Below are 27,482 nucleotides of genomic sequence, written 5' to 3' on the forward strand. Positions count from 1 at the left end.
GAGCCGGTCTTTCCGGATTGACTTACAAAGTCAAATTCAGTGTGCGATTTGAAGAACTACAAGAACCGACTCAAACCTTTCTTTAGCAAGAAAAGAAAACAAGAATAGTAACCTCTCTTCACTCAGAAAGAAACATGTACAAATGAATATTTTGATCTAAATTAAAGACGCACATCCTAAGCACACAAAGTGCAAACTAGTTTGGGACTCGTACTCATTGGGACAAGTATTCCAACAATGTACATGGATGTGAAATTAATGCATATTTTACACATCTTAGGTGCATAAGTGAAAGTTGCCACAAACACATATGTAAGATCGAAAACACGTACACGTGGAAAATTTATATTCTAGACAACGGATTCCAACATATATTATATGATATATATCAACAAAAAGTACCACCAAAGAGAGATCGTAAATGAAGAATGTTATAATATGAGTGATCTCAAGACTATATGTAATAGATATTTCTAACGAATTTAGGGATGGATTATTCGTAGGGAATCGGTTATTTCCAATTAATTCTACATGCCTTATCTAGGAAATCTTATGTGTAAAGTATGCGGATCATTAACGAAATAAATGTCCGTCACAATTCTTTTTAACCAGATGAAACCTGAGAAGACCGGAGGGAAATCTTATCTGAAATTTTAGGTAGGAAATTGATTCGTTGATTGCCAAAGAGCTTTAAAACTTTTTTTTATCTTCTATTCTTTTTAAGTAATGGTTAATGAATAAAAATATTAAATGTTTAAAGCTCAAACAACTATTACAGCATGAGCGGAACTATTACAGTATGAGCGGAGTTAGTAGGGTAGGGTTTGCTATTCAGAAGGGGGTAGCGACGCAGCTTGTTGCCCGTCTATCCTTCGTTAGTCTGTAATTGTCTATGTAATATAAACTTTGGTTTTAAAAGTTGACTTAATCAAGGTTCACTATTACATTAAGATATTTAAAGACTCAAGTTATAATTTTCTATTCTATGGTAACATGCTTGCTTCGACGTTCACATGCGGATCACTGGCCATCATTAATAATTTAACTTTGAGCAAATTACCAAAATAGCCCATTTCATGAGAGAAAAAACATCAAATAGCATGTTAGATTTCAAATTCTCAAAATAGCCCTTCAAATCTTACGTACACGTGAGTTTGTGAGAATCCCCGTGACTTTTCGTGGACAAATCAGATTCTGCCAAGTGTGTTCCACTCCCACCAACCCCCGATATTTTTCATCCCAAATCTGCCGGAAACGTAACTTTTGACACCAAATATAACCTGAAAAAAACCAACTGTAACGTGATGTTTCAAGCTGTTTTTATCGGCAACGTGAGTTTTCAAATAAGATTCATTTTGAGTTATTTTGAAATTCATCTCCTTAGATGAATTTCATATGAATTTCGTTTTATTGAAAAAGACAATCATCTTCATCATCTTCTTCATATTCTTCATATTCATCTTCATCATATTCTTTTTCATATTCATCTTCATCACATTCATTAATAATAATCCCACCACCCCCTCCAACCATATAACACCACCTTCTACACCCTCCACCCACCAACATCCTTATTATCATCATCATCTGGTGAGATCCAAACAAACTAACGACATCGGAAATTTTCTCTTATTACTATTATTAACAATATTATCAAATTATCAAAAACCCACTTCCAGATCTGTTAAATAATAATGGGTAATAGCAAATGGAGGAAGGTGAAGATGGCTTTAGTTTCTAATTTGTGTGTTTACGTTCCCACCGCGGATTCCGACGATTCTCCACCGCATTCCGACGGCTTTTCCGATGCCGTTTTGTTGTCTCCAACGCCGGTGGGTGGAGGGTGTAGAAGGTGGTGTTATATGGTTGGAGGGGGTGGTGGGATTATTATTAATGAATGTGATGAAGATGAATATGAAGAAGAATATGATGAAGATGATGAAGATGAATATGAAGAAGATGATGAAGATGATTGCCTTTTTCAAAAAAACGAAATTCATACGAAATTCATCTAAGGAGATGAATTTCAAAATAACTCAAAATTAATTTTATTTGAAAACTCACGTTGCTGATAAAAACAACTTGAAACATCACGTTACAGTTGGTTTTTTTCAGGTTATATTTGGTGTCAAAAGTTACGTTTCCGACAGATTTGGGATGAAAAATATCGGGGTAGGTGGGAGTGGAACACACTTGGCAGAATCTGATTCGTCCACGAAAAGTCACGGGGAATCTCACAAACTCACGTGTACGTGAGATTTGAAGGACTATTTTGGGAATTTGAAATCTCACATGCTATTTAATGTTTTCTCTCTCATTTTGCTATTTTGTTAATTTGCTCTTTTAAGTTTTTATCATACATGTATAGCTGTGTTTGTCCAATTTCAAGAAGCACCTTTGGTAGGTAGAATTATCATAATTTAAAACTAGATAAAATATATGTTATCCTAATTAATTACTCGCTAACTTTCAGGAGTATAACTCAAAAGCACTCAGAGTTGTGTTTGAACTGAACTAATAATTTCATTTCTTTAATTAAGTTATTCAACTTATGCTTTTTTGTCTTTGTATAGAAGAACAAAAGGAAATGGAAAGATATCCTCAAAAATTAAAATCCAACTAAAAAAAATCTTATAAAACAGAACAGGACTCGAATAAAAAAAAGTACTTAATTATAGTATATGATACATTTATGTACTTAAACCTTCAAAGTAAATTTATTTGAAAATTCTGGTTTATTACTTACATAACTTTTGTTATCGTATAATACAGTATACCATACATACAATAATTATCTTAATAAAAAAACTAGTATATAACTTGAGGGAGATATTTAAGGTTAACTCAACTTGTTTTTACCAAACTTACATGTTTATTCAGTAGTCAGAGGTGAACAAAATATCAGTTTGTAAGCCAAAACCGGGTCCAAACCTGAACCAATATTATATTAGCATATTTAGTTTTACTATGTTATGCGAAATTGTGAACGGGTTTTAATGATCATCTGATAGTCTGATACAAGATTATTATTGGGCCTCACAGGAACATGGCCCTTGCAACCAATCCTTACAAAGTCCAAAAGAGTTGGTGTGTTATTGTGTTGAATCATGAATGTTGTTGGCACTTTGTACAATCCTACAAACAAACTATGGCTTATAGCTTGTCTATATATTTAGTCCATTTAAACCAAAACAAATATGTAATTCATTTTCTTTCCGAAAGGGTATCAACTAACAACTAACAAGTATTAACTAAAGAGTAAAAAAAAGAGGAGGAAGTCAGGAAACATTGTCAATATTACAAATTCATTTTATTAACTAACAACTAACATATATTAGAAAGTCAAAACAAGTGGAGGAAACATTAATAACATTACAAATTCATTATTTTCCAAATGTTTATCATACACACACCTTAATTACTACTAAATATTAATCAGTATAACCATCAGGAAAAATATCAAATGCATCTTCCTTCCCATTAAAATAGAAATCGACAACAGCCTCCATTCGCGGTAACTTATCCGGATGATAATTAACATGAACAATAACCGGCTTCAACTTCCTTAACTCGTCATCTTTTCTCACTTCCTTAAACAGAAACTTACTATTCATAAAAAGATACCGGTCCATCGTTCTTTTAGAAGCATGAAGACCAACATAACCAGGACAAGACGGAAAAACAATTCCTCGTTAAAAACCACTTGATCCCACTCACCTGGCGTGTGAGAAAGCCGGTCAGGCACGCGATCCAAAAGCTCGATCGCGGGTACTGTCGGTCTTAAATAGAAAAAACCCGAATTATAAACCCAAATTCTCATTGTATGAGCATATCTAGCCCAACCCATTTCAGGGTCATCAAAAACATCATTATATCCATATGCTGTCATGTTGTCATGTCCATCCGACATCGATTCCACATCTGAATCGCGGTATATATAATCAAACGGGTTTTGTATGTATAAAATGTCCACATCAGACATCAAGACACTGTAACCCAATTGCAAAAACTCCCTCGAGATTTTGAATTTTAACCCCGAAACTTCATGATTGCTACCCGTTTTGCCAACCAAATCGATATCCTCATCCGGGTCCCGCGTGTAAAACGGTACATTATTTCCTTTGCAATATTCTACAGTTCCGTTATCTAAAGCTACAACAAGATAATTGGGTATGCCTAATTGTTTAATACTATAAGCCCAAATTTCTAACATGGTTATTACATTGGAATTTGCTAGTGAAACTATGAGCTCGTTTTTTACTGCGAGTTTTTCCAAGATCTTTGCGAGGCGTGGGTTAACGGATTTGTCTGGAAGGATGGTAGGGCTGGTTCTTATGCCCTTAACGGTCCCAAATGGCCCGGCTTTTTGGGGCTCGCCTACGACTATTATTTTTTGTTCGGGTTGACTGTTTTGGTGTTCTACTGCGTGCAACTTTTTGGTTAAATCTTGAATTTGGTTCGTTAGTTCGTCGTTCATGTGTTGTAGTTCTTGCATATCGGATTTTAATATTTTATTCTCTATCTCTGTGGATTCGCATGAAGTTGATCCAATCTGATAAAAAGAAGAAGCTTAGTATCTGGATATTAACATGTTATACGCGTTATATAGTATCGATACACCATTGCTTTCATATTATCCACACACCACTAACATGTTATACACAGGCTGTGTAATATCTTTCACATATCATACAATTGATATAAATTTATACTACTTGTATGATATCTGGAAAATGTAACACGTGGCCTGTATAAAAACAAAATAATTTTTTTACGACTAGTACGTTTAAGGTGGTCTGCAAAAGTTATACTGAAACTGACTGGACAACAATTTAAAAATATAATATTTAATTATTATAGTTAACAAGTTATAACATAAGCAACTTATGGATTCATGCAGATTAAATATTGCAAGTTCATGATCTCGGTTAAATTGAATTGAACCTGGAGTTTTGATTTGGAAAGACGGCGATTCTGGAAATGAGTATCGGAATAGGGGTCGCTGGAGAAGAGACCATGAGGGTATAAAAATGCGAAGATACATCCAACCAGAAATCCAAAGAGAATTGCGACAACAATTCTAGATCCAAGAATCGATTTTGATGCGTTCGATCTGCGACTTATAGGACCCGCCATCGCTCACGAACTAGGATCGTTCTAATATAGCATAGATTACAAAAGTTTCTTAAATGTTTCTAATTAATGTGAGAAAAGATTGTTGGGAAATGAAAAACCATAAATATTAATTAGTGTAGATTGTTGTGGAAACATTGTACAGAAGAGTGGTTGTGAAGTATATGCAGCATGGAAACCAAGAGGTGGTTCATTTAGTGTGTGTGATTGCTAAGTTGAAGTTTACATGGTGTCACATAAACCATAACATTGTGATTTAAGACAACCAAATTTGAAATTTATGGGTTTCTTATTACTGAATGTACTGAAAACAAGGTTTGCGCGGTTTCATTCAACTCACAAAACATTTTTAGTAGAACTTGTGGGTGGTTTGCGCTTTGTGACAGGTTCGTAAGAGTTAGATTTAACCGGACGTTTAACCCTTAGGGTGGGGGTGTGGTTACTCGGCTACTCATGTGGGCCGAGTAAACCGATCCTTCCACCCTAAACATTAATTATATTCTTTTTTTTTTCTTTTACAAAGATTCATATTTAACAAAAAAAAAAACAATTATCACAAAAACGCAAAAGTAACTTTGTACATATAACACAAATCGAGCTACATCTGGATAATGGGTAAGCGAGCAACAAGCTGGCCCGCTATCCCCTTTTGAATCGCAAAGCCTATTCTACTAAATATAAATCCTTGGTTCCTCGGGCTCTACGAGTCACTGTGGACCACCTTCTGCACCCGCTCCAAGAAGCGAACCGCCTCAGGAGTTAGGGATCCAAATATTCATGTATTGATTATTAAATATTGTATACTAGTTATTAATTCTTACTAAAGACAATCTACCCTTTGAAAAATTATTATTACTTAAAGCAAATGCGTTATGTGTTACTATATGAACTTGTAAAACTTTTAAAATAAAAAAAAATGTTAACATGTCCTCCATAAATGTATTATAGTGTAGTATAGATATAGATAGGTTGTTTTTGGTTTAACGTGATGGGTTCAAAAGTTAAGTCGGTCATTTTTATGGGCAAACAGTAAACACAAAAGACTATAAATTAATGGGTATACATAACCATAACCTTATGTGTATATATGAGGCGCAACTTTACAGTCAAGTAATAGTTGAGATTAATAATCAGATTCGTGTCATCTCTAAGAACACCCACAATAATGGCCCCCTATAAAATAGGAGGCCATCTAAACGGCTATTTCTCACAACTCTTAAAACAAGTAAAAAAAAACGAATCCCCCCCCCCTCCCGGACTTTCCTTCACTTTGATTGATATGTTTAAAGGATGTTATTCTACAAAATCGACATCTCTCCTCTGTTTTTCTCTCCTCGTCATCATACCATATTAACATACCAAGCTGTTAACGATTTCTTTAGTAAAAAGTATCACATTCATATATAAAGAAGAATGATTGGGTAAGTTTAGATTTTAAAAAATTTGGTAAGTTTAGAGCATGATGTGGTCCGCGGGAGGGAGGAGGGGTGTGAGGGTGACTTGACGTGTGAGACACGTGGTTCAATGCGCCCCTCGTGCATGAGACCCACCGCGAAGCAATTCGTGCGCTCATGAGAATTGGATGGGATTTAATAATTTGACCATTCGGTCACTCATGATCATTTGTAACAGTAGAAGAACACTTTTTTAACCTCTCTGTTTTACCAATAAATATAAGCTTAATCATTCTCTTTTACACAATAATTTAATCTTATTCTCTCTAACAAAATGGATCCAAAGAATCCCAGCAACCCTATTGCTGAACAAAATAATAAAAATGCAAAACAGACATGGACTTGTTTCTTTTACTATTATGTAATTTTTTTTTTTAGAAAATATTTTTTTTTAGAAAATATTGATCCTTTTATATATAACACAAACCGAACTACATCTGGATTATGTAATGTTCTTTTATGATGTAACGTTTAAAAACAATAGTTTGTGTTAATCTTATATTTATTTAGTAAGTAATTGTTTTAAAAAAATATTAGTTGTATCATAGAAGCATGAATGATCAACGAAAGATACGACGCAGACTGAAGTATATGAATAAATGAGGGTGTAATGAGATGTTGAGGTGAGAGTGAGTGATGCCGGTTTAACATGTACCCTAATATATTTTTAGGGTTTTCTTATCACAAAACCAATTCAAACCAGGATCTCATCAAAATTATAACAAATGGTATTTATTTTCAAGACAGAATTACAAATTTTGTCCTTTAAAAAAAGCCAAAAACCGGTTCGTGTCCTTTTCTAAGTTTCCTTGCAGGCGGTGTACTTTAAACTTTTTTTTTCTACACGTTATGTCCTTTACGCTAACTGGGTTAGAAAAACACAGTTAAATGCCCTCACGTGAGGCGCATGTGAGGGCATTTTTGTCTTTTCACCTGTACCTGCAACTCCTTCTTCTCCTTCATCCATTCAAATTACATATTATATATATATATATATATGCATAAACCCCAATTCGTCATCAATCAATCATCATATTCACATTCATCGCCTCCATCAAATCCTCCTGTAAGTATCATCATTCACTTCATCATCTCATAATCTCTCGTTGACTCGATCTGATTAATTTTGACTTGTGAGATCCACCTGCATTCCGTCAATTCCGTGCCCTAATTTCACCAATTTAGCTTCACATAGATTCAATTCCGTTAACTCTTATTATTATGTTTGTGATCTGTTGATCTGATGAGACGCCGTTCACCGGTGACTCCATCATCCGATCACATGGAAAAGACGATTAACAAATCACACCACTCTAGAATCTGTGTCTTAGGCTTACTCTGTGCATTCTTTTGGGGGGTATTATTGTACTTTCACTTCGTTGTTATTGGTGGTACGGTTTGGGAAATTGAATGGATACGGGATAAATAAAGGCCGGATATTAAAGGGATGAAGGACAGGACGACAATACGGAGGTCTGGGTCCGAGGAGAGGAAGGTGTCGTAGAGCCAGTTGCAGAGGTTGTCGTCGCCGGAGCCGGAGTGGTCGGAGGAGGTTAAGGAGAGAGAGACGGCGTTGTAGGCGGTTAAAGAGGAGAGTAGAGTGGTGTTGAGGATCTGGTGGTTGCCGTTACGGTGGTGGGTTTGGGAGGAGGAGGAGGAGGTGGAAGAGGAGGAAGGAGATCCGCCGGGGGCGTGGTGGCGGAAGTCCATCGCTGGTGGTGGTGGTGGTGGGTTTCCGGTGAAAGAGGAAAGTGGAGGTACACGACTCAGGATGAAACCTGTTGTTTTTGAGTGAAACCCTAGATACAGAAACAGAAGCTTAAGATCTGCAAAATGAAGAAGAAGAAGGAGTTGCAGGTACAGGTGAAAAGACAAAAATGCCCTCACATGCGCCTCACGTGAGGGCATTTAACTGTGTTTTTCTAACCCAGTTAGCGTAAAGGACATAACGTGTAGAAAAAAAAAGTTTAAAGTACACCGCCATCAAATTTGTCAAAAGTTGTAATTTTGGCTTTTGATGAAGGAATGGTACATGTATACGAATTCCCGTTTTGTGTATTCGACAAGCTCTAAGGTCCGTCTCTCAGTGATAACGCTTAGACACAGTTGTGGGCATGTGGCTCAGTCACCCCGTGTTCCCTTAATTGATGTACGTTGAGCATCGGAGCCAAACACATACGTAGAAATGCAAAAGACAAGACAACATCGTTCGGTTCACTGTTCTTTAAAATTTCTGATTTGAAATTGTACAGGAATTAAATACACAAAATGTAAATTTGTACTAGTAAATGAATTGATCATTTGTAGGTTTGGAATTCCGAACGAGTGCCAGGCTTTTGGTGCGGACGAGAGCCACAATGGTGGTGTTTGAAATGAGGTTTGGTCTGGAAAATCCTAACACATAGGAAATGTTGTGGATGCTTAACGATTAAATGTTATGGATATCATAGTTTCAAAGCCGGCTCAACGTATTCGGAGGCGTAAAAATACCTAAAATGTTGACGCATTTTTTTCTTTTTTTTCTCTTTGTATTTGTTTTATATGTATATCACTAAAGAGTATAGAAGAATTATGAAATATGGATGATATGCAATGATAATAGACATGAGGCATTCTTCCTTAGCTTATTTATTGTCACGTTGTTCCTGAGTTAACTTTTGACGAGAAAAGAAAAGAAAGTGAGAGGGATTAAGATTCACGCTGTATTACCGAGTCTCATTTAAGAGAAGAAAAGAAAGGAAAGGAAAGAAAATAAAAAAAATGAGTTGTGTTCCTGAGTTTTTGTTGGAAAGAAAGGAAAGAAAAATCACAATAAGTTGTGTTCCATAGATTCATTAAAGAGGAGAAAGGAAAAAGAAAAGTTGAGGAAGAAAGAAGGAAAAATTTTCCTTTCAATTTGGAAGGAAAGTGGGAAGAAAGGAAAGGAGAAGAGAAAGGTGAACTAAAAGAAAGAAAAGGAAAACTTTCAATTCTATTTCATTCCTTTCTCTCCTTGGAAAAAAAAAACTTTCAAAAGCTCATACATAACCCATATTTTAGACGGAAACCGTATAAAAGTGGAGATAAAGCCATGACTTGATTTAGTTTCATTTTGGGATAAACGTCAAGCTAGCTTCATTAGTTTCACAAAAGCCGGCTCTGAACAGTTTCATTTTAGGATAAACAACTAGCTTAAAGTTATTTTCATAACATTTTCATTAGATCTTCTATTTATGTAACTATTTAAATACTTTAGTCAAAAATTTTCATAGTTTCAAAGGCCAAAATATGAACAGAAATACTCCTCGATGAAGGCTACCACATTAAAGCTGAAGCAATGATACAATTAAGTAGTGAACCAGCACCATATGTGGTCTATGTAACTTATTTCTTTTCATCCTTAAACCTGAACCGTCTATTCAAAATCAAAGAAAACTAGACCTTCTACTCTAAATCCACTAACTAATATTCGCCCTCCACCAACACACCCCCAAGAACCAAAAAGGAACAATAAGCAGTGGCCTTGATCAGGGGGTGAGGCTGTTCATGGTTCATGAGGTTGACTTAAAGGACACCATGGATCCAGAACGAAGATGATTCATGTGGCCGGCCCATTGTGTGGGGATGAGCATCGCGACACATCCTTGCTATTTTGTACAAGTACATCATGATTGATAGACGCCAACTGCGATAAATTCTGCATACAAACAAAAATTATAGTATATTCTCGTCCCATGAGACTCGCCAGATTTGGGTTACGATTTATCTCTAAAAGGTCAAACATGTAAAGTCAAATAACTAGCTTAACAAGAAACATGTCGAAATTTTAACAAATTGTATTTTATGCATGAAGCCTCTTAATTCATTTTATTAGAAAAGCTTACATTATTATTGAAATTGACACACTCATTTGCAATAAAAGATCTATGGTTAACGAAATATTTGACTTTACACCCATTAGCAAATATATTTATCTATCAAACCTTTTAAGGCAAATTTCCTATATGCCCCTAAAAACTCATTAATATCATATCCACCAAACCAACAAATTAATACCAAATATGCTCATTCAAAATACTCAAAATTTCATATTCACCAATTTCGTTTAATATAATTCATGATATGACCATTATATCCTTCTCTATCTCCTCACACTCCAAACTCTCCTATCCTAATGCAAGTTATAAGAGAAGAATATAATGTCATAAATTTGAAACCAAGTTTATTTGATACTATAAAATCATTAAGTTAGATGAATATGATACTATTTAGTATAGAGACATTTTACCTTGAAAGAAAAATTAATCCAGGACAGATCATCACACGCAGATGGTTTGAACTCTGCAAGATCTCCATATTCATCCATCTTCTACAAAAAGAAAAGTAGATACCAGGTTAGTACCAATTGAATCTACACGAGTTACAGATAAGAATGTAAATAAATAAATGAAAAAGGTGTACCTCTTTTGCGTCTGAGAAGAACTCACTGGTGTCAGAAGCTGCATCACTGCAGTCTTGATCATCAAATGTTCCACTAGAACTATGACTATGTCTTGAAACAAAATAACTAGTATCATCTATGCCACTCGGATGTGGTACAAACGCCACCTATATAAATATATGCAAACGTGCTCAGAAAATAATATTATCATTGAAATAGTAAGACTTTTCTGGTCAAACCCGGTAACCTCATAGCCTACCCCGTCCAACTCACTACCTCTAGTACATAAAAACAACCTACCTTTTGCATGGAAAGTGTATCCCAATTTACACCCTTGAAAAATGGATGTGCTTTTACCTGTTAAACATGAAGTTTAATATTCAGTTTATAATAATAAATCAATTATAATCAATGAAATTCTAAACTAAAAATTCAACCTCTGATGCTCCATGTGCCCCTAGACGCTCATTAGGATCATGAATAAGAAACCTAAATAAAAGTCTTAATTTAAATTCATGTAATTGCAACGTCTAGAATCTAAAAAATAAATTTTTTTTCAGTAGATAACTTGTTAATCATGTCTTGAGCCTCATATGACATCTCATCTGGAATAGAAGGCCACGGGATTTTCGCGTTAAGAATGTTGTAGAATATTCTCTGCAAATTATTTTAGCAGAAAACCATAAATAAATAAATAAATTAGGCATACACAGAATATTTTGTAAGTGATCAATATATGAGATATCTTAACTAGGCCTGTAAACAAACCAAATTAACACAAACGAGGCATGTTCATGTTCACATTCGCTTTAGGTTGAACCGAACAAACAATTAGGCGAACTGAGTTTCTTGTTCGCGTTCATTCATTAAAAAATGAATGTGTTCATATTCATTAGTTTAAATGAATGGTTCACAAACGTAAACAAACAAACATAACTGAACACAAAATAACGAACATGTAAAGAAGATGGTTGTAGTGAAAGTAATGTTTATTACTTGAAGGTGTGAGAAATACATAAACAACTACATCTATTTATACACAAATAAACCCTAGCTATCAACCCATAAAAGGCCCATGGGCTTTAGCCAACTATATGGGCTAAAACCCTAATTATAACTAAATACAACTAACACTCCTCCTCAAGTTGGAGCATAGATGTTAATCATGCCCAACTTGTTACAAATAAAATCTATCTGAGCTTTCCGGAGCGGTTTAGTTAGAATGTCTGCTAGCTGAAAATTTGTCTTCACATGAACTGGTTGAATGGAAGGAGGATCAGTTTGTGTGCCTACTACTCGATCTCTGATAAGGTGGCAGTCGACCTCAATATGTTTTGTCCTCTCATGAAATACTTGATTCTTGGCTATGTGAATGGCTGACTGACTATCACAGTATAACCTCATCAAGTCATTAGAAACAACCCCGAGCTCTCTGAGAAGACGACGAACCCATGTCATCTCTGATGTTACATCTGCCATGGCTCTATACTCCGATTCGGCACTCGACCGGGAAACCGTGTGTTGCTTCTTACTCTTCCATGATACAAGATTTCCTCCAACAAACACACAATATCCGGTGGTAGATCGTCGAGAAATCGGACAACCTGCCCAATCTGCATCTGAGAACCCTGATATCCGACCATCTCCTTCTTCCGTGAAGGCACATACACGACAATGACCCAGATCGGAGTATAATATACCCAAGCCAGGTGAGGTCTTAAGATATCTTAAGACACGAATGGCAGCATCCCAGTGACCGGTGTATGGTGTAGCCATAAATTGGCTCAGAACACTGACAGTAAAGGAGATATCCGGTCGTGTGACGGTTACGCCATAAATTGGCTCAGAACACTGACAGTAAAGGAGATATCCGGTCGTGTGACGGTTAAATAATTAAGTTTACCAACCAACCGTCTGTATCGCTCAGGATCTTTCATTGGATCTCCTTCCTTTGGGAGGAGTTTCTTTGTAGGAAGCATTGGGGTATCAACAGGTTTACAACCCAGTAAGCCACATTCAGTTAACATATCAAGAACATACTTTCGTTGGGAGAGAAGTATTCCTTGTGGAGAGCGGGATACTTCTATGCCAAGGAAATACCTCAATCGACCTAAGTCGCTGACCTGAAACTGAGACTGAAGAAACTGCTTGAGTTCGATAATCCCGACCTCGTCATCACCTGTGATTATAATGTCATCCACATAAACAACTACGATAATCCTCTTTCCTTTCTGGTGTCTAAAGAAGACAGAGTGATAGTAGGCACTCCGAGTCATCCCAAACTGTCCCATAACACTAGAGAATCGACCAAACCATGCCCTGGGAGACTGTTTAAGACCATATAGAGAACGACGTAGTCTACAAACTTTCGAGGCCTCCTCCTCAACAACGAACCCTGGGGGCTGCTCCATATATACCTCCTCCTCAAGAACACCATTAAGAAAGGCGTTCTTGACATCAAGCTGATGGAGCGGCCAATGATTAATGGCAGCAAGAGCGATACAAATACGGACAGATGACATTTTAGCAACCGGAGAGAAGGTTTCATCGTAATCAATGCCATATGCCTGAGAATACCCTTTTGCAACCAACCGAGCCTTTAAGCGGTGTAAGGAGCCATCCGGGTGTAGTTTAACCGTAAACACCCAACGACAACCAACAATACGCTTCCCTTTAGGAAGTGTTTCAAGATCCCATGTATGATTGGACTTTAGAGCCCCAATTTCATCTTCCATAGCCTGTCTCCACCCTGGGTGAGCGAGAGCGCTCGTCACATTCTTGGGAATCGGGTAGGAATCAAGGGTAGTGGTGTACGCATGAGATTCAGGAGATAGGTGGGTGTAGGCAACATAGTCCTGAATTGGGTAACGAGTACATTTCCGGGGTTCCTTGCGAAAGAAAATAGGTATATCGGGAAGTGGGGCACCAGGAGGATCATAAACGGGTGTATCAGAGGTTGTTGGATCAGGTAAGGATGTATTAGTGAGAGGTGTGGATTGCTCAGATGTAGACGGAGTATCAGAGGGTATTTCGGGGTCGTGGCCAGGGTGTGAATCAAGAGTCGCTGATGTTTGACCCCTACCCCGCCTAGCATATGTGAAAAGCAGTGGCGGAGATTCTGTCGGTGGGTCAGAATCAGTAGAGATTGGATCGGTAGAAGGAATTGACACAGGAAAAGTGGGGATGAAGGGAGATGTGGGTATATCTTGGTCGGGAAACGGGTCAGAAACAGGAGTGGAACACTCGAGAAAGTAAGTAGACTCGTGAAAAGTGACATCGGCACTGGTAAAGTATCGGTGAAGTGATGGGCTATAGCATCGATACCCCTTTTGAACCCGTGAGTAACCAAGAAAGACACAACGAATGGCTCGGGGATCAAGTTTGATGGTTTTTGGACTATGGTCATGAACATAGGCGACGCAACCAAATACTTTAGGTGCGAGAGGAAATGGATCATCGTTGGGAAATAGTATAGAAAACGGTGTTTTACCATGAAGAACGGTTGAGGGCATGCGGTTAATCAGATATGTGGCAGTGAGAACGGCATCTCCCCAAAAACGATGAGGAACACGTGATTGGATCATGATTGTGCGAGCAACATCTAATATGTGACGATTTTTGCGTTCGGACACACCATTTTGTTGAGATGTATAAGCACACGATGATTCATGAATAATGCCGTTGGTTTTTAAGTATGAAGAAAAGTCGGTGGAAAAATATTCTTTAGCATTATCAGATCGAAAAGTTTTAATGGTGGTGTTAAATTGGTTTTGAACATAAGCATTAAATTCTCGAAATATGGAAAATACCTCACTACGAGATTTCAACAAATAAACCCAAGTAGTGCGAGAATAGTCATCAATAAAGGTAATAAAATATTCAAAACCCAACGTAGATTTGATAGGGCAAGGACCCCATACATCAGAATGCAACAGTTCAAAACAAGAACTGACTCGATTGGGCACCCTAGGGGGATAGGGACGCCTGGTATGTTTACCAAGTTGACACGACTCACAATGAAAATTAAAAGACGAAAGTGGTAAATCTGGTCGCATTTGCCTCAGAACCGCTGTAGAGGGATGACCTAACCGACAGTGAGCCTCCCTGACAGCGGAATCACATAAGTTTGCTACAGGATGCGAAAACGGGGATATACGATAGAGACCTTGTTAGGAACAAAAGGCACACACGAACAAGAAATCAAAGCGATAAAGAACACGAGAATTTTACGTGGTTCGGTTGCGGTGTACAACCTACGTCCACGGGGTAATTAGGTTTGTATTATTTTGGTGATATATAATAACAAGTACAAGAGACTATTTATAGACCGCATATTAGGGCTACTCCCTTGCTAAACAAGCTAGAACCCAATTGGGCCCAATAGGGTTAGGGCCGGCTAAAAAAATAACCTCCCTAACTCCTTTAATATGCAGTTGTCTAAATGTGGGTCCGGGGATACCACATCGCCCAACAATCTCCCACTTGGTGTCTTCGGACCTAGAAATGCACCATCTCTTCTGTACTTCTGTAAATGAAAATCCCTCCTGATCTTCAAACCATCCTAATTACCCTTGTCTCCTCAACATTATTCCTGGAGACCAGCTGAAGCTATGCAAAGCTTCAGCTTATCCAGCACCACACACTTGGTAAACATATCAGCTGGATTTTTAGCACCTGGGATGTTCTTCTTTGACCCTGAAGACCCATTTATTTTGCAACGCTCTCTTATCCTGCGGAAGCTTGACTAAGTCCCATGTCTTGTTCTTTTCTAGAGAGCTCATTTCATCCTTCATAGCATTCTCCCACTGGCGAGAATCCTTCATCTTGACTGCTTCAGAGTAGCTTTCGGGTTCACCGTTTTCTGTCAAAAGAATATAGTTAACTGAAGGATTGGAATGACCGGGACTATACCTTTCTGGCTGTTTAGTAACTCTGGTGGATCTCCTGACCCAATTTTCAGTCTGGTCAGGCTGTTGTGGGATCTCCTCGTCTTCAGACTCTGAACTCCCACTGTCAGAAGTTTCTTCTGACTCATTATTTCCACCAGCTTCAAACTCAGGAACTGTGTCGACTTCAGTTTCTGTAGCGGGTTCCTGAACCGGTTCGGGGATCGGTTCAGATCTCTGGTTTTCAATTTTGAATTCAACCTGTTGCTTCTGAACCCTAGAGTTTGGATTTATCACATCTTTGTACAACCCAGCCTCATTAAATGTAGCATGTTTGCTGCGGACTACTTTTCTGCTTTTCGAGTCCCAAAGCTTGTAGCCCATCTTGTCTGACCCGTAACCAATGAAAACATACTTCTTGGCTTTTGAATCTATCTTGTCAGCATTCGGATCTAGGTCATATGCACTGCACCCAAAAACCTTTAAGTGCTCATAATTAACCGCTTTCCCCTTCCATTCTTCTTGAGGTGTTTTGTAACCCAACGGAACTGATAGACCTCGGTTGATAAGATAGGCAGCAGTTTTAACAGCGTCTGCCCAGAACATTTTAGGGAGCCCTGCATTTATCCTCATACTTCTGGCTCTTTCATTTAACGTTCTATTCATCCTTTCTGCGACTCCATTTTGCTGAGGAGTACCTGGAACTGTATTTATCATCCGAATGCCATGCTCAGCACAAAAGCTAGTGAACTCTGAGCTAATGTACTCCCCTCCATTGTCTGACTTCAAGCACTTTACCTTCAGATCAGATTCAAGTTCAACAGCAGTTTTCCATTTCTTAAAAACATCAAATACTTCAAATTTATTTTTAAGAAAGTAAACCCATACCTTGCGTGTGGCGTCGTCTATGAAAGTCACATAGAATCTCGAGCCTCCCAAGGATTCAACACGTGTTGGTCCGAAAACATCTGAATGGATAAGCTCTAATTTCTGAGCTTTAGGTGCTTTCCCTGTCTTCACAAAAGATACCCTCTTCTTTTTTCCAAAAACACATGGTTCACAGAATTCAGATTCAACCCTTTTAAGATCTGGAAGCTTTCCTCTGGCGACAAGCATCTTCATGCCCTTCTCACTCATGTGGCCGAGTCGTTGATGCCACAACTTTGATAGACTCGGTCCACTCGTTACTGCATTAGCACTACCTGCAGAAACCTCAACCATATACAAAGTACCCCGTTTCTTTCCCTTGGCAATTACCATGCTACCCTTGACGACCTTCCATTGTCCTCCCCCGAATGTTACATCATAACCCTGGTCGTCTAATTGCCCAATGGAAATTAACATTTTTTTCAATTTTGGAATTACCCTGACATCTTTCAATGTCCAAATTGTTCCAAAACTTGTTTTCAAGTCAATATCTCCCAACCCAGTAATTTCCAAGATTTGGTTATTAGCAAGACTTACAGTACCAAAATTGCCCCGTCTGAAATTCTTCATCTTTCTCGAGCTTGAGATAGCATGAAACGACGCACCTGAGTCCATAATCCAGGACTCGACTATATCCTCAATACAGCAGATCAATGCATCATCAGAATCTGATGCTGTTGAGGAGGCAACATTCACTTCTTTCTTGTCTCTGGGTGGTTCTGTACATTGACTTCTGAAATGACCATTCTCATTACAGTTCCAACACTTTATGTCGTTTCTTGTTTTTGAACTCCCCTTTCTGTCTCTTGATTTTGATCTTCCCCAGTTACTTACCCTCTTATCTTTCTTTCTACCTCTTCCCTCAGTACTTAGCAAAGTACTGGATGATTCACCTGCATTCTTTCTCCTGATATCCTCTCCTAGGATCAAGTCACGAATACCCTCGAACGTGAGTTTGGTGGTTCCGGCTGAACCACTAACGGCAGTGACTGTTCCTGACCAACTTTCAGGTAACGAGGACAATAATAGCAAAGCTTGCACTTCATCATCAAATTTAATATCAACAGATAATAACCGGGATATGATAGAATTGAACTCATTTATATGAGAGGTAACAGACGCACCTTCCCGCATACGCGTATTCACCAATTGTCTAATTAAGAATACCTTATTAGACGCGGAAGGTTTCTCGTACATGTTTGACAACGCGGTCATCAAACCCTTAGCAGTGGTCTCATTCACTATATTGAAAGCAACGTTCTTAGCCAACGTGCATCTGATGACTGCTAGGGCTTTCCTGTCTAGATCGGCCCATTCTTCATCCTTCATATTCTCGGGTTTTTGACCTCTCAAACATGGAAGCAAATCTTTCTGGCATAACAAGTCCTCGACTTGCATCTTCCACCATCCAAAATCCTGCCCATCAAACTTCTCGATTCTGATCTTACCGTCCTCAGTCATTATCTTTACCGAGTTTCTAACGGAAGCAACCTGCAATACTGATCAGAACTGTTTGACCTCTTCTGGTCAAAAGACAGATTGTACTGTAGCGCGCACTGTTCACACGCCGGAAACACTGTAGCGGCGGCGGTACTGTAGCGGCGGCTAGGGTTTCTGATTAGGGTTTGGTGGCGACTGGCGGCTGGGGTTTATAGTGTGATCCTTGCTCTGATACCAGTTGTTAGGAACAAAAGGCACACACGAACAAGAAATCAAAGCGATAAAGAACACGAGAATTTTACGTGGTTCGGTTGCGGTGTACAACCTACGTCCACGGGGTAATTAGGTTTGTATTATTTTGGTGATATATAATAACAAGTACAAGAGACTATTTATAGACCGCATATTAGGGCTACTCCCTTGCTAAACAAGCTAGAACCCAATTGGGCCCAATAGGGTTAGGGCCGGCTAAAAAAATAACCTCCCTAACTCCTTTAATATGCAGTTGTCTAAATGTGGGTCCGGGGATACCACATCGCCCAACAGACCTCCTGATTCAAAACCAGTACCAATTACCCGGTTTGTTCCTAGTTCATGAAAAACGCAGTGAGTTGGGTAAAAGGTCACAGAACAGTTGTTTTGTTTGGTAATCTGACTCACTGAACAAAGACTGGTATGAAATTTAGGAACAAATAGGATAGAAGACAGTTTTAGGTTTTCCGAGTTACTGATGGATCCTATGCCGAGAACGGGACATGAAGATCCATCGGCAAGACGTACCGGTGCATGGGAAACATTTTGAAGACTAGAAAAAATACCCCGATTCCCAGTCATGTGATGTGTGGCTCCAGAATCAATCACCCATGATAAGTCAAAGCTAGAAGGTTTACCTGAATGTGCCGAGCTGGTTTGAGGATGAGGCAACTGGGAGGTAAGAAACCGTTGAATAAGATCATGCTCCTCTTTAGTAAATGTATACATGTATGTATTTTCGCCCATAGTGATACACGAAACTGAAAATTGACTGTGAACAGTAACAAGTGCGGGTGGAGGGCGGGAACAGATTCCGGCGTAAACAGTTAATCGTCGTGAACAGTTAATCCAGGCAGCGAACAGTAATTCCGGCAGCGAACAGTAACTTTCCGGCAGTGAACAGAAATTCCGGCAAACGAACAGTAACTTCCGGCAGTGAACAGTGATTTCCGGCGTGAACAGTGATTTCCGGCGTGAACAATACCCCGGTGTGAACAGTGATTCCGACGTGAACAGTTTTCCGATGAACAGTGATTCCAACGTGAACAGGCTCGTCGGTGAACAGTACTTTCACGGTCGAAAAAAAAAAGATTTTATGACAGGACAGAACAACAAGGCAGGGGCTTGTTTCAGATCTGAAGGCTGCTGGTGACGGCTGGTCAGACTCGGGTTCGGGTCAGATCGCGGCTAGGGTTTGGATCGAGAGCCGTAGCTCTGATACCATGTAAAGAAGATGGTTGTAGTGAAAGTAATGTTTATTACTTGAAGGTGTGAGAAATACATAAACAACTACATCTATTTATACACAAATAAACCCTAGCTATCAACCCATAAAAGGCCCATGGGCTTTAGCCAACTATATGGGCTAAAACCCTAATTATAACTAAATACAACTAACAGAACATAACTAAGAAAAAGCCAGTTAAAGGTAAACGCGAACATCAATTTGTTATGCTAAAAAGCTAATAAAACTAGACCAAATTGTACTAGGTGATATTTTAATTACATAAAACTAGACTAAATTGTAATGGATATAAATTTTTTTGAATAGTATAGAAAGAAACTTAAACAAACGTAAACTAACGAACATAAAAATATGTAACCAAACAAACTAACATAAATGAATTTAAATGAAAGAACATTTACGAACATTAATGAACAAATGAGACACTTTTTCATGTTTGTTTGTTCAACTTTGTGTTCGTTCATTTATTAAATAAACGAACTTCTTTCCGGACATTCACTGAACGTTTGGTTTGTATACAGGCCTAATTATAAACTGAAATTAATACCTCGGGATGGTCTGAGTTAAAAGGTGGAATTCCGGTAATCAATTCAAATAAAATTACTCCAACTGACCACCAATCAGCAGCATAACCTGCAGAAATGTTTATGACAAGAGTCAGTTTATCTGTCATGATAACATTTTCAGCTAAATGAAATATTGTATTATTAACTAATCTAAGTTCTAACCATGTTCAGTTCCAAGAAGTAATTCTGGAGCCAAATAATCGGGTGTACCAACAGCAGAACGTTCTCGTTTATCTACACCCAGTTCGTTTTCAAGGTGTTGACCATTTGAAACTAAACCCTCGTTCGGCTCGGGTCTAGTCAAATCACTTGTACGATTCATTAGACCAATTTTAGATAGCCCAAAATCTGTAAGCTGAGTAAATAGAAGATAATTAAGAAATACTCTAATATACGTAGACATGTGAACAAACCGAACAAACAAAATTGAAGCATGTTCGTGTTCGTTCGTTAACTTTGACTGAACAGCGATCAAACATAAACAAGTAAACTAACTGGGTTTTCTTGTTTGTGTTTGTTTGTTAAAAAAAAGAACGTTTTCGTGTTCATTTATGTACGATCGTTAAACATTAACCGAACAAATGTAAAGTAACAATGTGTTGGGCCTAAGTTATTATAAGTATATAAGTTGTAACAGGCCTAAAAATTTAAATGATTTTGTAACGAACGTAAACGAATGAACTTAGACTAATGTAAAATAACAAAATTCAAATGAATGCAAACAAGCGAACGTAAACAAGTGTTCATGAGCATGAAAATTAAAACAAATAAAAAAAACTTCAAATATAAAATACACCTTGATATGCCCATCATGTGCTATTAATATGTTATCGGGTTTAAGATCTCGATGGACAATTCCTAAAGAATGAAGGTATTCAAGAGCAAGAACCTGTATGGGCAATAAAATAATAAAATACCTACAAATTTTAATTCAATCTTACAAATAAACTTATTGACGATTAACTTACCAGTTCGGCAATGTAAACACGCGCCACGTCCTCCCCAAGGCACCCGACATTTCTTAGCAAAGAAAACAGATCACCTCCATTAAGATACTCCATTACTAAATAAAGGTTGTCTCTACTAGTAAACGAATAAAAAAACCGAACCTATACCAAAAAAACCATTAAGAAATATTCATGGGGTTCTAATAATATATAACAAATAGGCTTGTAAATGAAACGAACATACATGAACAGGGTATGTCCATGTTTGTTCGTTTAACTTTAACCAAAGACACAATCGAACAAGAACAAACAAGGTTTTCTTATTCGGTTCAAATGACTGCTTTTGTGCTTGTTCATGTTTGTTCGTTAACAGTACAAATGCACTGAGTCGAATGTAAACAACAAACATAACTAAGCGAAAACCAATTAAATGTAAACGTGAACAACTTCTGAGCCTAAAGAGTTAATAAAACACACTAAATTGTAATGATATTATATTTTAATCCCATAAAACTACATTAAATTGTAGTGAGCCCAAATATTTAAATAAATATATAAAAGAATGTAAACAAAAAGAATTTAAAACAAACAAACATTCACGAACATATTGCTGTCCGTGTTCGTTCATTGTCTAAACCAACGAAAGCAACGTTCAGTTTGTTTACAGGGATAAACTAACAAAGGAAGAAGTAACTTACCACAAAAGGGTTCCGAACTGTGATCAGTATGTTGCGTTCTGCAACTATCCTCTCGATATCATTTTTTCTAAGTATATCCATTTTCTTAAGCATCTGTAAATACAAGTAGCTAATCATATATGCAATTCCCACAACTCAGAAAGTTCAAATATTCAAGAAGATTTAAATACCTTTATAGCAAATAAATCGCCAGTAGTACGTTTGCGTGCAAGAAATACTTTACCATAAGCACCTTTGCTAATCGGTTTAATTATCTCAAAATCATCAATACTTGTTCTCTCTTTATGTGACGGGTGTGAAGGAGTTGATACCGAACTGCTTTGAGATGCAGTATCCAATAAAGAAGGATATCCAACATCATTCATTCGTTTATTGGAGTCCTCTAATTCACATGCCATTATATATTTCTCTCTGCATATATAATAATAAAATGTAACTATAAAAGCATGGTCACTACAAATATGAGTCCATGTATACATACAATAAAAAAAATGCAAATATAAAAGCTTGCAAACGAACCGAACATTCAGTTAGCCGTTGGTGAACCATTCGTTTATGTTCATTTATACAATTTTTTTGTTCATCTAGTTAATCGAACGAACATGAGCACATGTCTCGTTTGTGAACATTCGTTTACGTTCATTTATGACTTTTTGTTCATTGTTACATAGTCATTGATATTTTTTAGGGCTGTCACAACTTATTATAATTCTGAAAATTAAAAATAAAAATTTAGTCTAGTTTTATTAATATTTTAGGTTCAACATATTGATGTTCGTTCATCTATGTTAAGTTATGTTCGTTCGGAACCGTTCATTTATACTGTTAACGAACACGAACACACGATTTTCTTAACAAACAAACTTGAACAATAATATCCGTACGTTTAATTGTTCGTCTTCGATCGTTTATTCGTTAAAGTCAAACGAACAAGCACGAACATACCCTGTTCATGTTAGTTCGGTTCATTTACATGCTACTTTTTCCAGATTACCGAATAAGTTTTTCTATTCGGTGCCCAAACGTATCTATAACAAGAGCTTTGAGCTTGCTTTGCTGTAAAACATCCTGCAAGTCTTCCATACAATTAAGCAAGATTTCATTTGACTTTTCAACCGTAAGATCCGTTTCAGCTGCCACACGAGCAATGTCCCTAAGGTCAGTCATCTGAATGAAATTGAAATTGCAAACAGACATTGTTACCCTTTTATACACTATTACATAATATGTTTTTACTAGAAGTGTGCACTCGTCGGTTTTGGCCCAAAACTGTAATCATGACTGATTGGTTTTGGATTATTGGTTTAATATGTTGATTCAGTTTGGTTACGATTCGGTTAACCGTGAACCAGTATTGCTCATGAAATATTTGGGCCTGAGTAAAATAGCCCAAAACAATGTAACTGGGCTTAAAAATTTCGCGCTTGAAAATCTGTAGCCACTTAATAAATTGTTATTAGACACATGAGCTTGAATAATTTATTAACTTGAGCTTTACTATTAGGCCTTCGTATGTCTTACAATACTACATAGCCGTAGTTCGATGGTTAACCATGTTTTTACTAGATTATGGGTCGGGTCGGTTTTGTCAGTCATAAAAATATAAATAACCAAAGCCCACCTGCTAATTTCGCCTTTCAAAAAAAAAAGAAAAGAAAAAACTGTTATTAGACATTTAGGCTTATATAATTTATTATTTTGAGCTTTAATCTTGAACCTTCTTATATATTACAATATTACATAGCTGTGGGTCGGTCCATTTTTCACTAAATGATGGATCGGTCCCTTAACTGAGTTTTTACTAAATCATGGGCTGGTTCAGTTTAATCGGTTATGAAAATATTAAACCTATCAGTTATTGGTTAGGTTAGGTTAGGTTATCAATTCGATTATGGGTCAGTTAATTTTATTTAATGCACACTGCATAAAAGAGCAGTTAACGTAGAAAACAAAGTGAAAAGTGTACCTGTTGAACATCTTCTAACTCAGAAGAGTGGCTATGTTCTAACCAAAAAAGGTCAAAATTGGCAGCTCTTGGTGTAGAAGATGCTGATGTCATGCTTCCCGTTGATGATGGAGGACCATATTGACTTTTTACACCAGGGAAACCCTTAATATTCACAAAGGAAACAGGGGTTGACTCTTCTATCCATGCAGTGTCCATTTCATGAATATCTTCAAACATTCCTTCAACTCCTTTATTTCTCCATTCACTTATTTTTGGAGAACAATTATCCAAAGATGTTTGCATTTGTGAACTTTGAGAAATATCATTATCAGCATTTACACTTGGAGTACAGGAGTCAATTATTTGTTCAAGTATGTCTGATAATCCCAAAAGGCTTTCGTTTACATCTACACCTTTAATATCACATTTTTCAGCATGCGCACATATGTAAGAATGAGTTTCTAAGTGAGAACTTGGAACATATTCCTCACATATTCTGCAAATCACTAAGTCATCGTTTTGATGAGAATCTTGAATCATATGTTCATCATCAAACTTGCTTGAAATAGTGTCGGAAAGAAGCCAGCTCATTTCATGAGAAGGGATCTTTTCCAAACATTCTTTAAGTTTAAGAAGAGAGATTTCCTCAATATGCTCACTGTGCTTCTCAAAATGCAATAACCTTGTGCAGCGCGTTAATATAAAAAGTATCCTTGTAAAAAGCCATTTTAACGAGCCTGTTTGGCAATCCTGTCTTTTTCTTGTCAAATCTTGAACAATAGTCTCACATTTTGTGCGGAAATCAAGGGGTGACATTTCTATACATTCTTTAGAAAGATCTAGAAGCTCGTTAATTGATCTTTGTTCTTCTAAAGACAATGTGTCTGACTTTTGTGATACTTCAATAACCTCATATTTGAAATATGCTAGCTCTGTGTTGACCAACTCTTTTGCAGCATTGAAGTTTGACCGCATTGACCTCAAAAGTTCCTAAATGCTGACTCATCAGTATACTAAAAATTACACCTAGGGCTGTAAAATAACAGAATGTTCAAAGAACCGTTTGTTTAAGCTCGTTCATTTAATAAACGAACAAACATTAACAAGAAAATCTGTTCAATTAGTTAAATAAACAAACATGAACAGAGATCGCATTCATTCATTTATGTTCGTGAATGTTCCATAATGCGTTTGTTTATGTTCATTCATTGACATTCATTTATGTTCATTTGTTTATGTCTGTTCATTAAAGGGTTTTTATATTTTTTTTATCCTTTTAGCTTATTACCCAAACATTTAAACTTTTTAATTTTTATATTTTTATATTTTTATATTTTTATATTTTACTAGCTCAACTCACTACATGTTCGTTTATGTTTGTTGGGTCTACTTAAGTTAGCGCGTGTTCATTTAAGAACTTAACAAATGAAAACAAACAAACTCACTTTCTTAACAAAAGATAATGAGCACGAAATTTCGTTCGGTTATGTGTTCGTAAACCGTCCGTTTGTCCAATACAATCTTAAAGAACAAACACGAAAAAGGCCTCCTTCGGTTTGAACAGGTACGTTTACAGCCCTAATTACAATAATATATGGTTTGCAGCCTAAAACCACTAAAACTACTAACACTTTGTTGTAATAATTTTTTTACCAAAATCACATTAATTAGCTAAATTATACCTTTAAATCACTGAAGCTATGAGGACGCATATATGAAGGTCTAATGCCACCTTTAGGCCCAAGTTCATGTGAAAAGCTTTTCAGCACTTCTGGCATTTTATCTGTTCTTCCTATCTTCTGTTGTTTACCTGGACCAGCTTCCTTGTCAAATGCATCCACGTCAGCATTTCTTTTCTGTCACGTTTTAGATTTGTTATTTAGCAACTGAAATTGAAAAGGTGGAAGCTACCGTAAGTTATATGAACATGTTATATGAAGCCTCACCTCAGTTTCATGAGGCTTATCTCTAATAGCTTTATCAGAACCCTTGGAAAGATGAGATCTGAACCATCGAGCCACCTTTTTCCCTTTACGGGTTCCTGGTACATACAACCATCAAAAGATGCCCAAAATTTCAAAATACATAAATCATAGAAATAACTTTTTAACATAAGTCTCTTAAACATTTTTGATAATCTAAGCTCAGGTGCTAGTGAAAGCTATAATCTTTAATCATAATGGCTAGCGATGACAAAATAGGCTCGTTTCCCTTTAAGCTATTTTTCTTTTTCATTTGACACATTAGAGATTAAATATTACTCGCTTAGCCACATTCCATAAAAGGATACATCAAAATTGGCATCTCTAAATTTAATAGCCAAAAAACTTATCATTTTTGTCTCCTACTTTCTTTTATTTCCTATTCCAATATGTTATTAAATAATGACTAATGAATGTTACTTTTTCATGGTTTATTCATCATGATATCAATCATATTATGTGTCCGTTTTCTCTATCATTAGTACTATCCTTTTGGTGTTCGATAGCTTAATAGTTGGGCCATTACTCAATCTAACAAAAAAATAAAAATAAAAAAAAATAAAACAAGTTACTAAGGAATAATTGTATGAACATAAATAATAAGATTAACCAGTTGATAAACATCCTAGTTCTTTCACTACTTTCCAAAAAAAAACATACAACATCTTTCACTGCAAATTGCACCATACAAATACCGATAAGTAATGACGATCAGGATTCCCATGGCACTAAAACGCTTCAACAATGAAGGCATTTAGCTAAAATACCTTCTGGATATCAACAACTACTTCTATTATTATTCATCACTCATATTTCAGGCATATGAATACATGAGGATACTCATCAACTTGTGGTCAACGCATTTCACACCGTGTTCCGTTAAATAGAAATAGATGTGATTTATAGTTAAATACTGATTACTATCAGATAGAGTATTATATTACAACGGAAAATCCATTAAAAACCGAACGATAACACACTCAACAATTCACTAATCATAACATTGAAGTTGAACAGCTTAATAATATATTATACTAATAAACTACTCTGCATATGTAAGGTATTCAATATTGAATATCCCCATTGATTTGACAACAAATTAAATTCAACTAATAATAATAATAATAATAATAATAACAACTTACTAACTAACTAATTAATTAATTAATGAACATTGATACCATCTCTAGACGAATGAAGTTTGACGAAGCCTTTGTTAAAAGTCCTCTGATGATGATTCTGCTTAAACCTGCTGGTAATAGACTTGGAATAATAAGTATTACTGGAGCTAAGAAGACGGTTATGATTATGATTATCGTTGGTAATACGCGTCTTAATCCGGTTCAAACCGGTGGGAATCCCCACGGCCTCGGACGATTGGGCGTCGTCTGGAGTCGGTCCGGCCATCTGTAAATGTAAAATAAAACCTAATTGATTGATTGACTGATTAATTTTGGTGACCTAAATATTATTATTATTATTATTATAAAGGATGGTGTGAAAGAGAGAGAGAGAGAGAAAGAAGGTGGGTGAGTTCGAATTTCATGGCTGCTGGGAATGATGTGATGAAGGAGTCTGTTACG

The 27,482-nt window shown here is 36.8% G+C and overlaps 1 protein-coding gene and 1 pseudogene across 3 annotated transcripts; both read right to left on the bottom strand.

Annotated features, from left to right (window-relative positions):
• Positions 1-3,297: 3,297 nt before the first annotated feature.
• On the bottom strand, positions 3,298-5,412 carry LOC143561809 (arabinosyltransferase RRA3-like; annotated as a pseudogene).
• A 4,444-nt stretch (positions 5,413-9,856) lies between these two features.
• On the bottom strand, positions 9,857-27,397 carry LOC143561811 (putative serine/threonine protein kinase IRE4). Of its 3 annotated transcripts, none has more exons than XM_077049784.1 (17): positions 27,081-27,397; positions 25,864-25,958; positions 25,600-25,773; positions 23,936-24,907; positions 22,964-23,136; positions 22,140-22,380; positions 21,970-22,062; positions 21,293-21,433; positions 21,121-21,213; positions 20,487-20,679; positions 20,306-20,391; positions 11,576-11,664; positions 11,445-11,496; positions 11,308-11,364; positions 11,028-11,174; positions 10,855-10,932; positions 9,857-10,263 (listed from the first exon to the last, which is right to left on the bottom strand). In XM_077049784.1, exons 1-17 carry the CDS (start codon positions 27,304-27,306, stop codon positions 10,165-10,167), a joined length of 3,009 nt encoding a protein of 1,002 aa, XP_076905899.1. In that variant the 5' UTR covers positions 27,307-27,397; the 3' UTR covers positions 9,857-10,164. The 3 variants fall into 3 exon arrangements, with proteins under 3 accessions (XP_076905899.1, XP_076905898.1, XP_076905900.1); XM_077049783.1 differs by having other exon boundaries at positions 10,855-10,935; positions 27,081-27,396; XM_077049785.1 differs by lacking the exon at positions 21,121-21,213 and having other exon boundaries at positions 10,855-10,935.
• Positions 27,398-27,482: the final 85 nt, after the last annotated feature.

Source organism: Bidens hawaiensis, unplaced genomic scaffold, assembly GCF_021521415.1.
Source record: "Bidens hawaiensis isolate Kalapana, Puna unplaced genomic scaffold, B.hawaiensis_p1.1 tig00020802_1, whole genome shotgun sequence".
Lineage (NCBI taxonomy): Eukaryota > Viridiplantae > Streptophyta > Magnoliopsida > Asterales > Asteraceae > Bidens > Bidens hawaiensis.

Bases quoted from the DNA above. Each gene is read 5' to 3' on its own strand.
- LOC143561811 (XM_077049783.1), bottom strand. From the start codon at position 27,306: ATGGCCGGACCGACTCCAGACGACGCCCAATCGTCCGAGGCCGTGGGG. The intron at 11,365-11,444 runs GTTGAATTTTTA...CATGTTTAACAG, and splicing joins GGGCACATGGAGCATCAGAG to GTAAAAGCACATCCATTTTT. The intron at 10,264-10,854 runs GTAAAATGTCTC...GTTTGTATGCAG, and splicing joins GGATTAATTTTTCTTTCAAG to AATTTATCGCAGTTGGCGTC.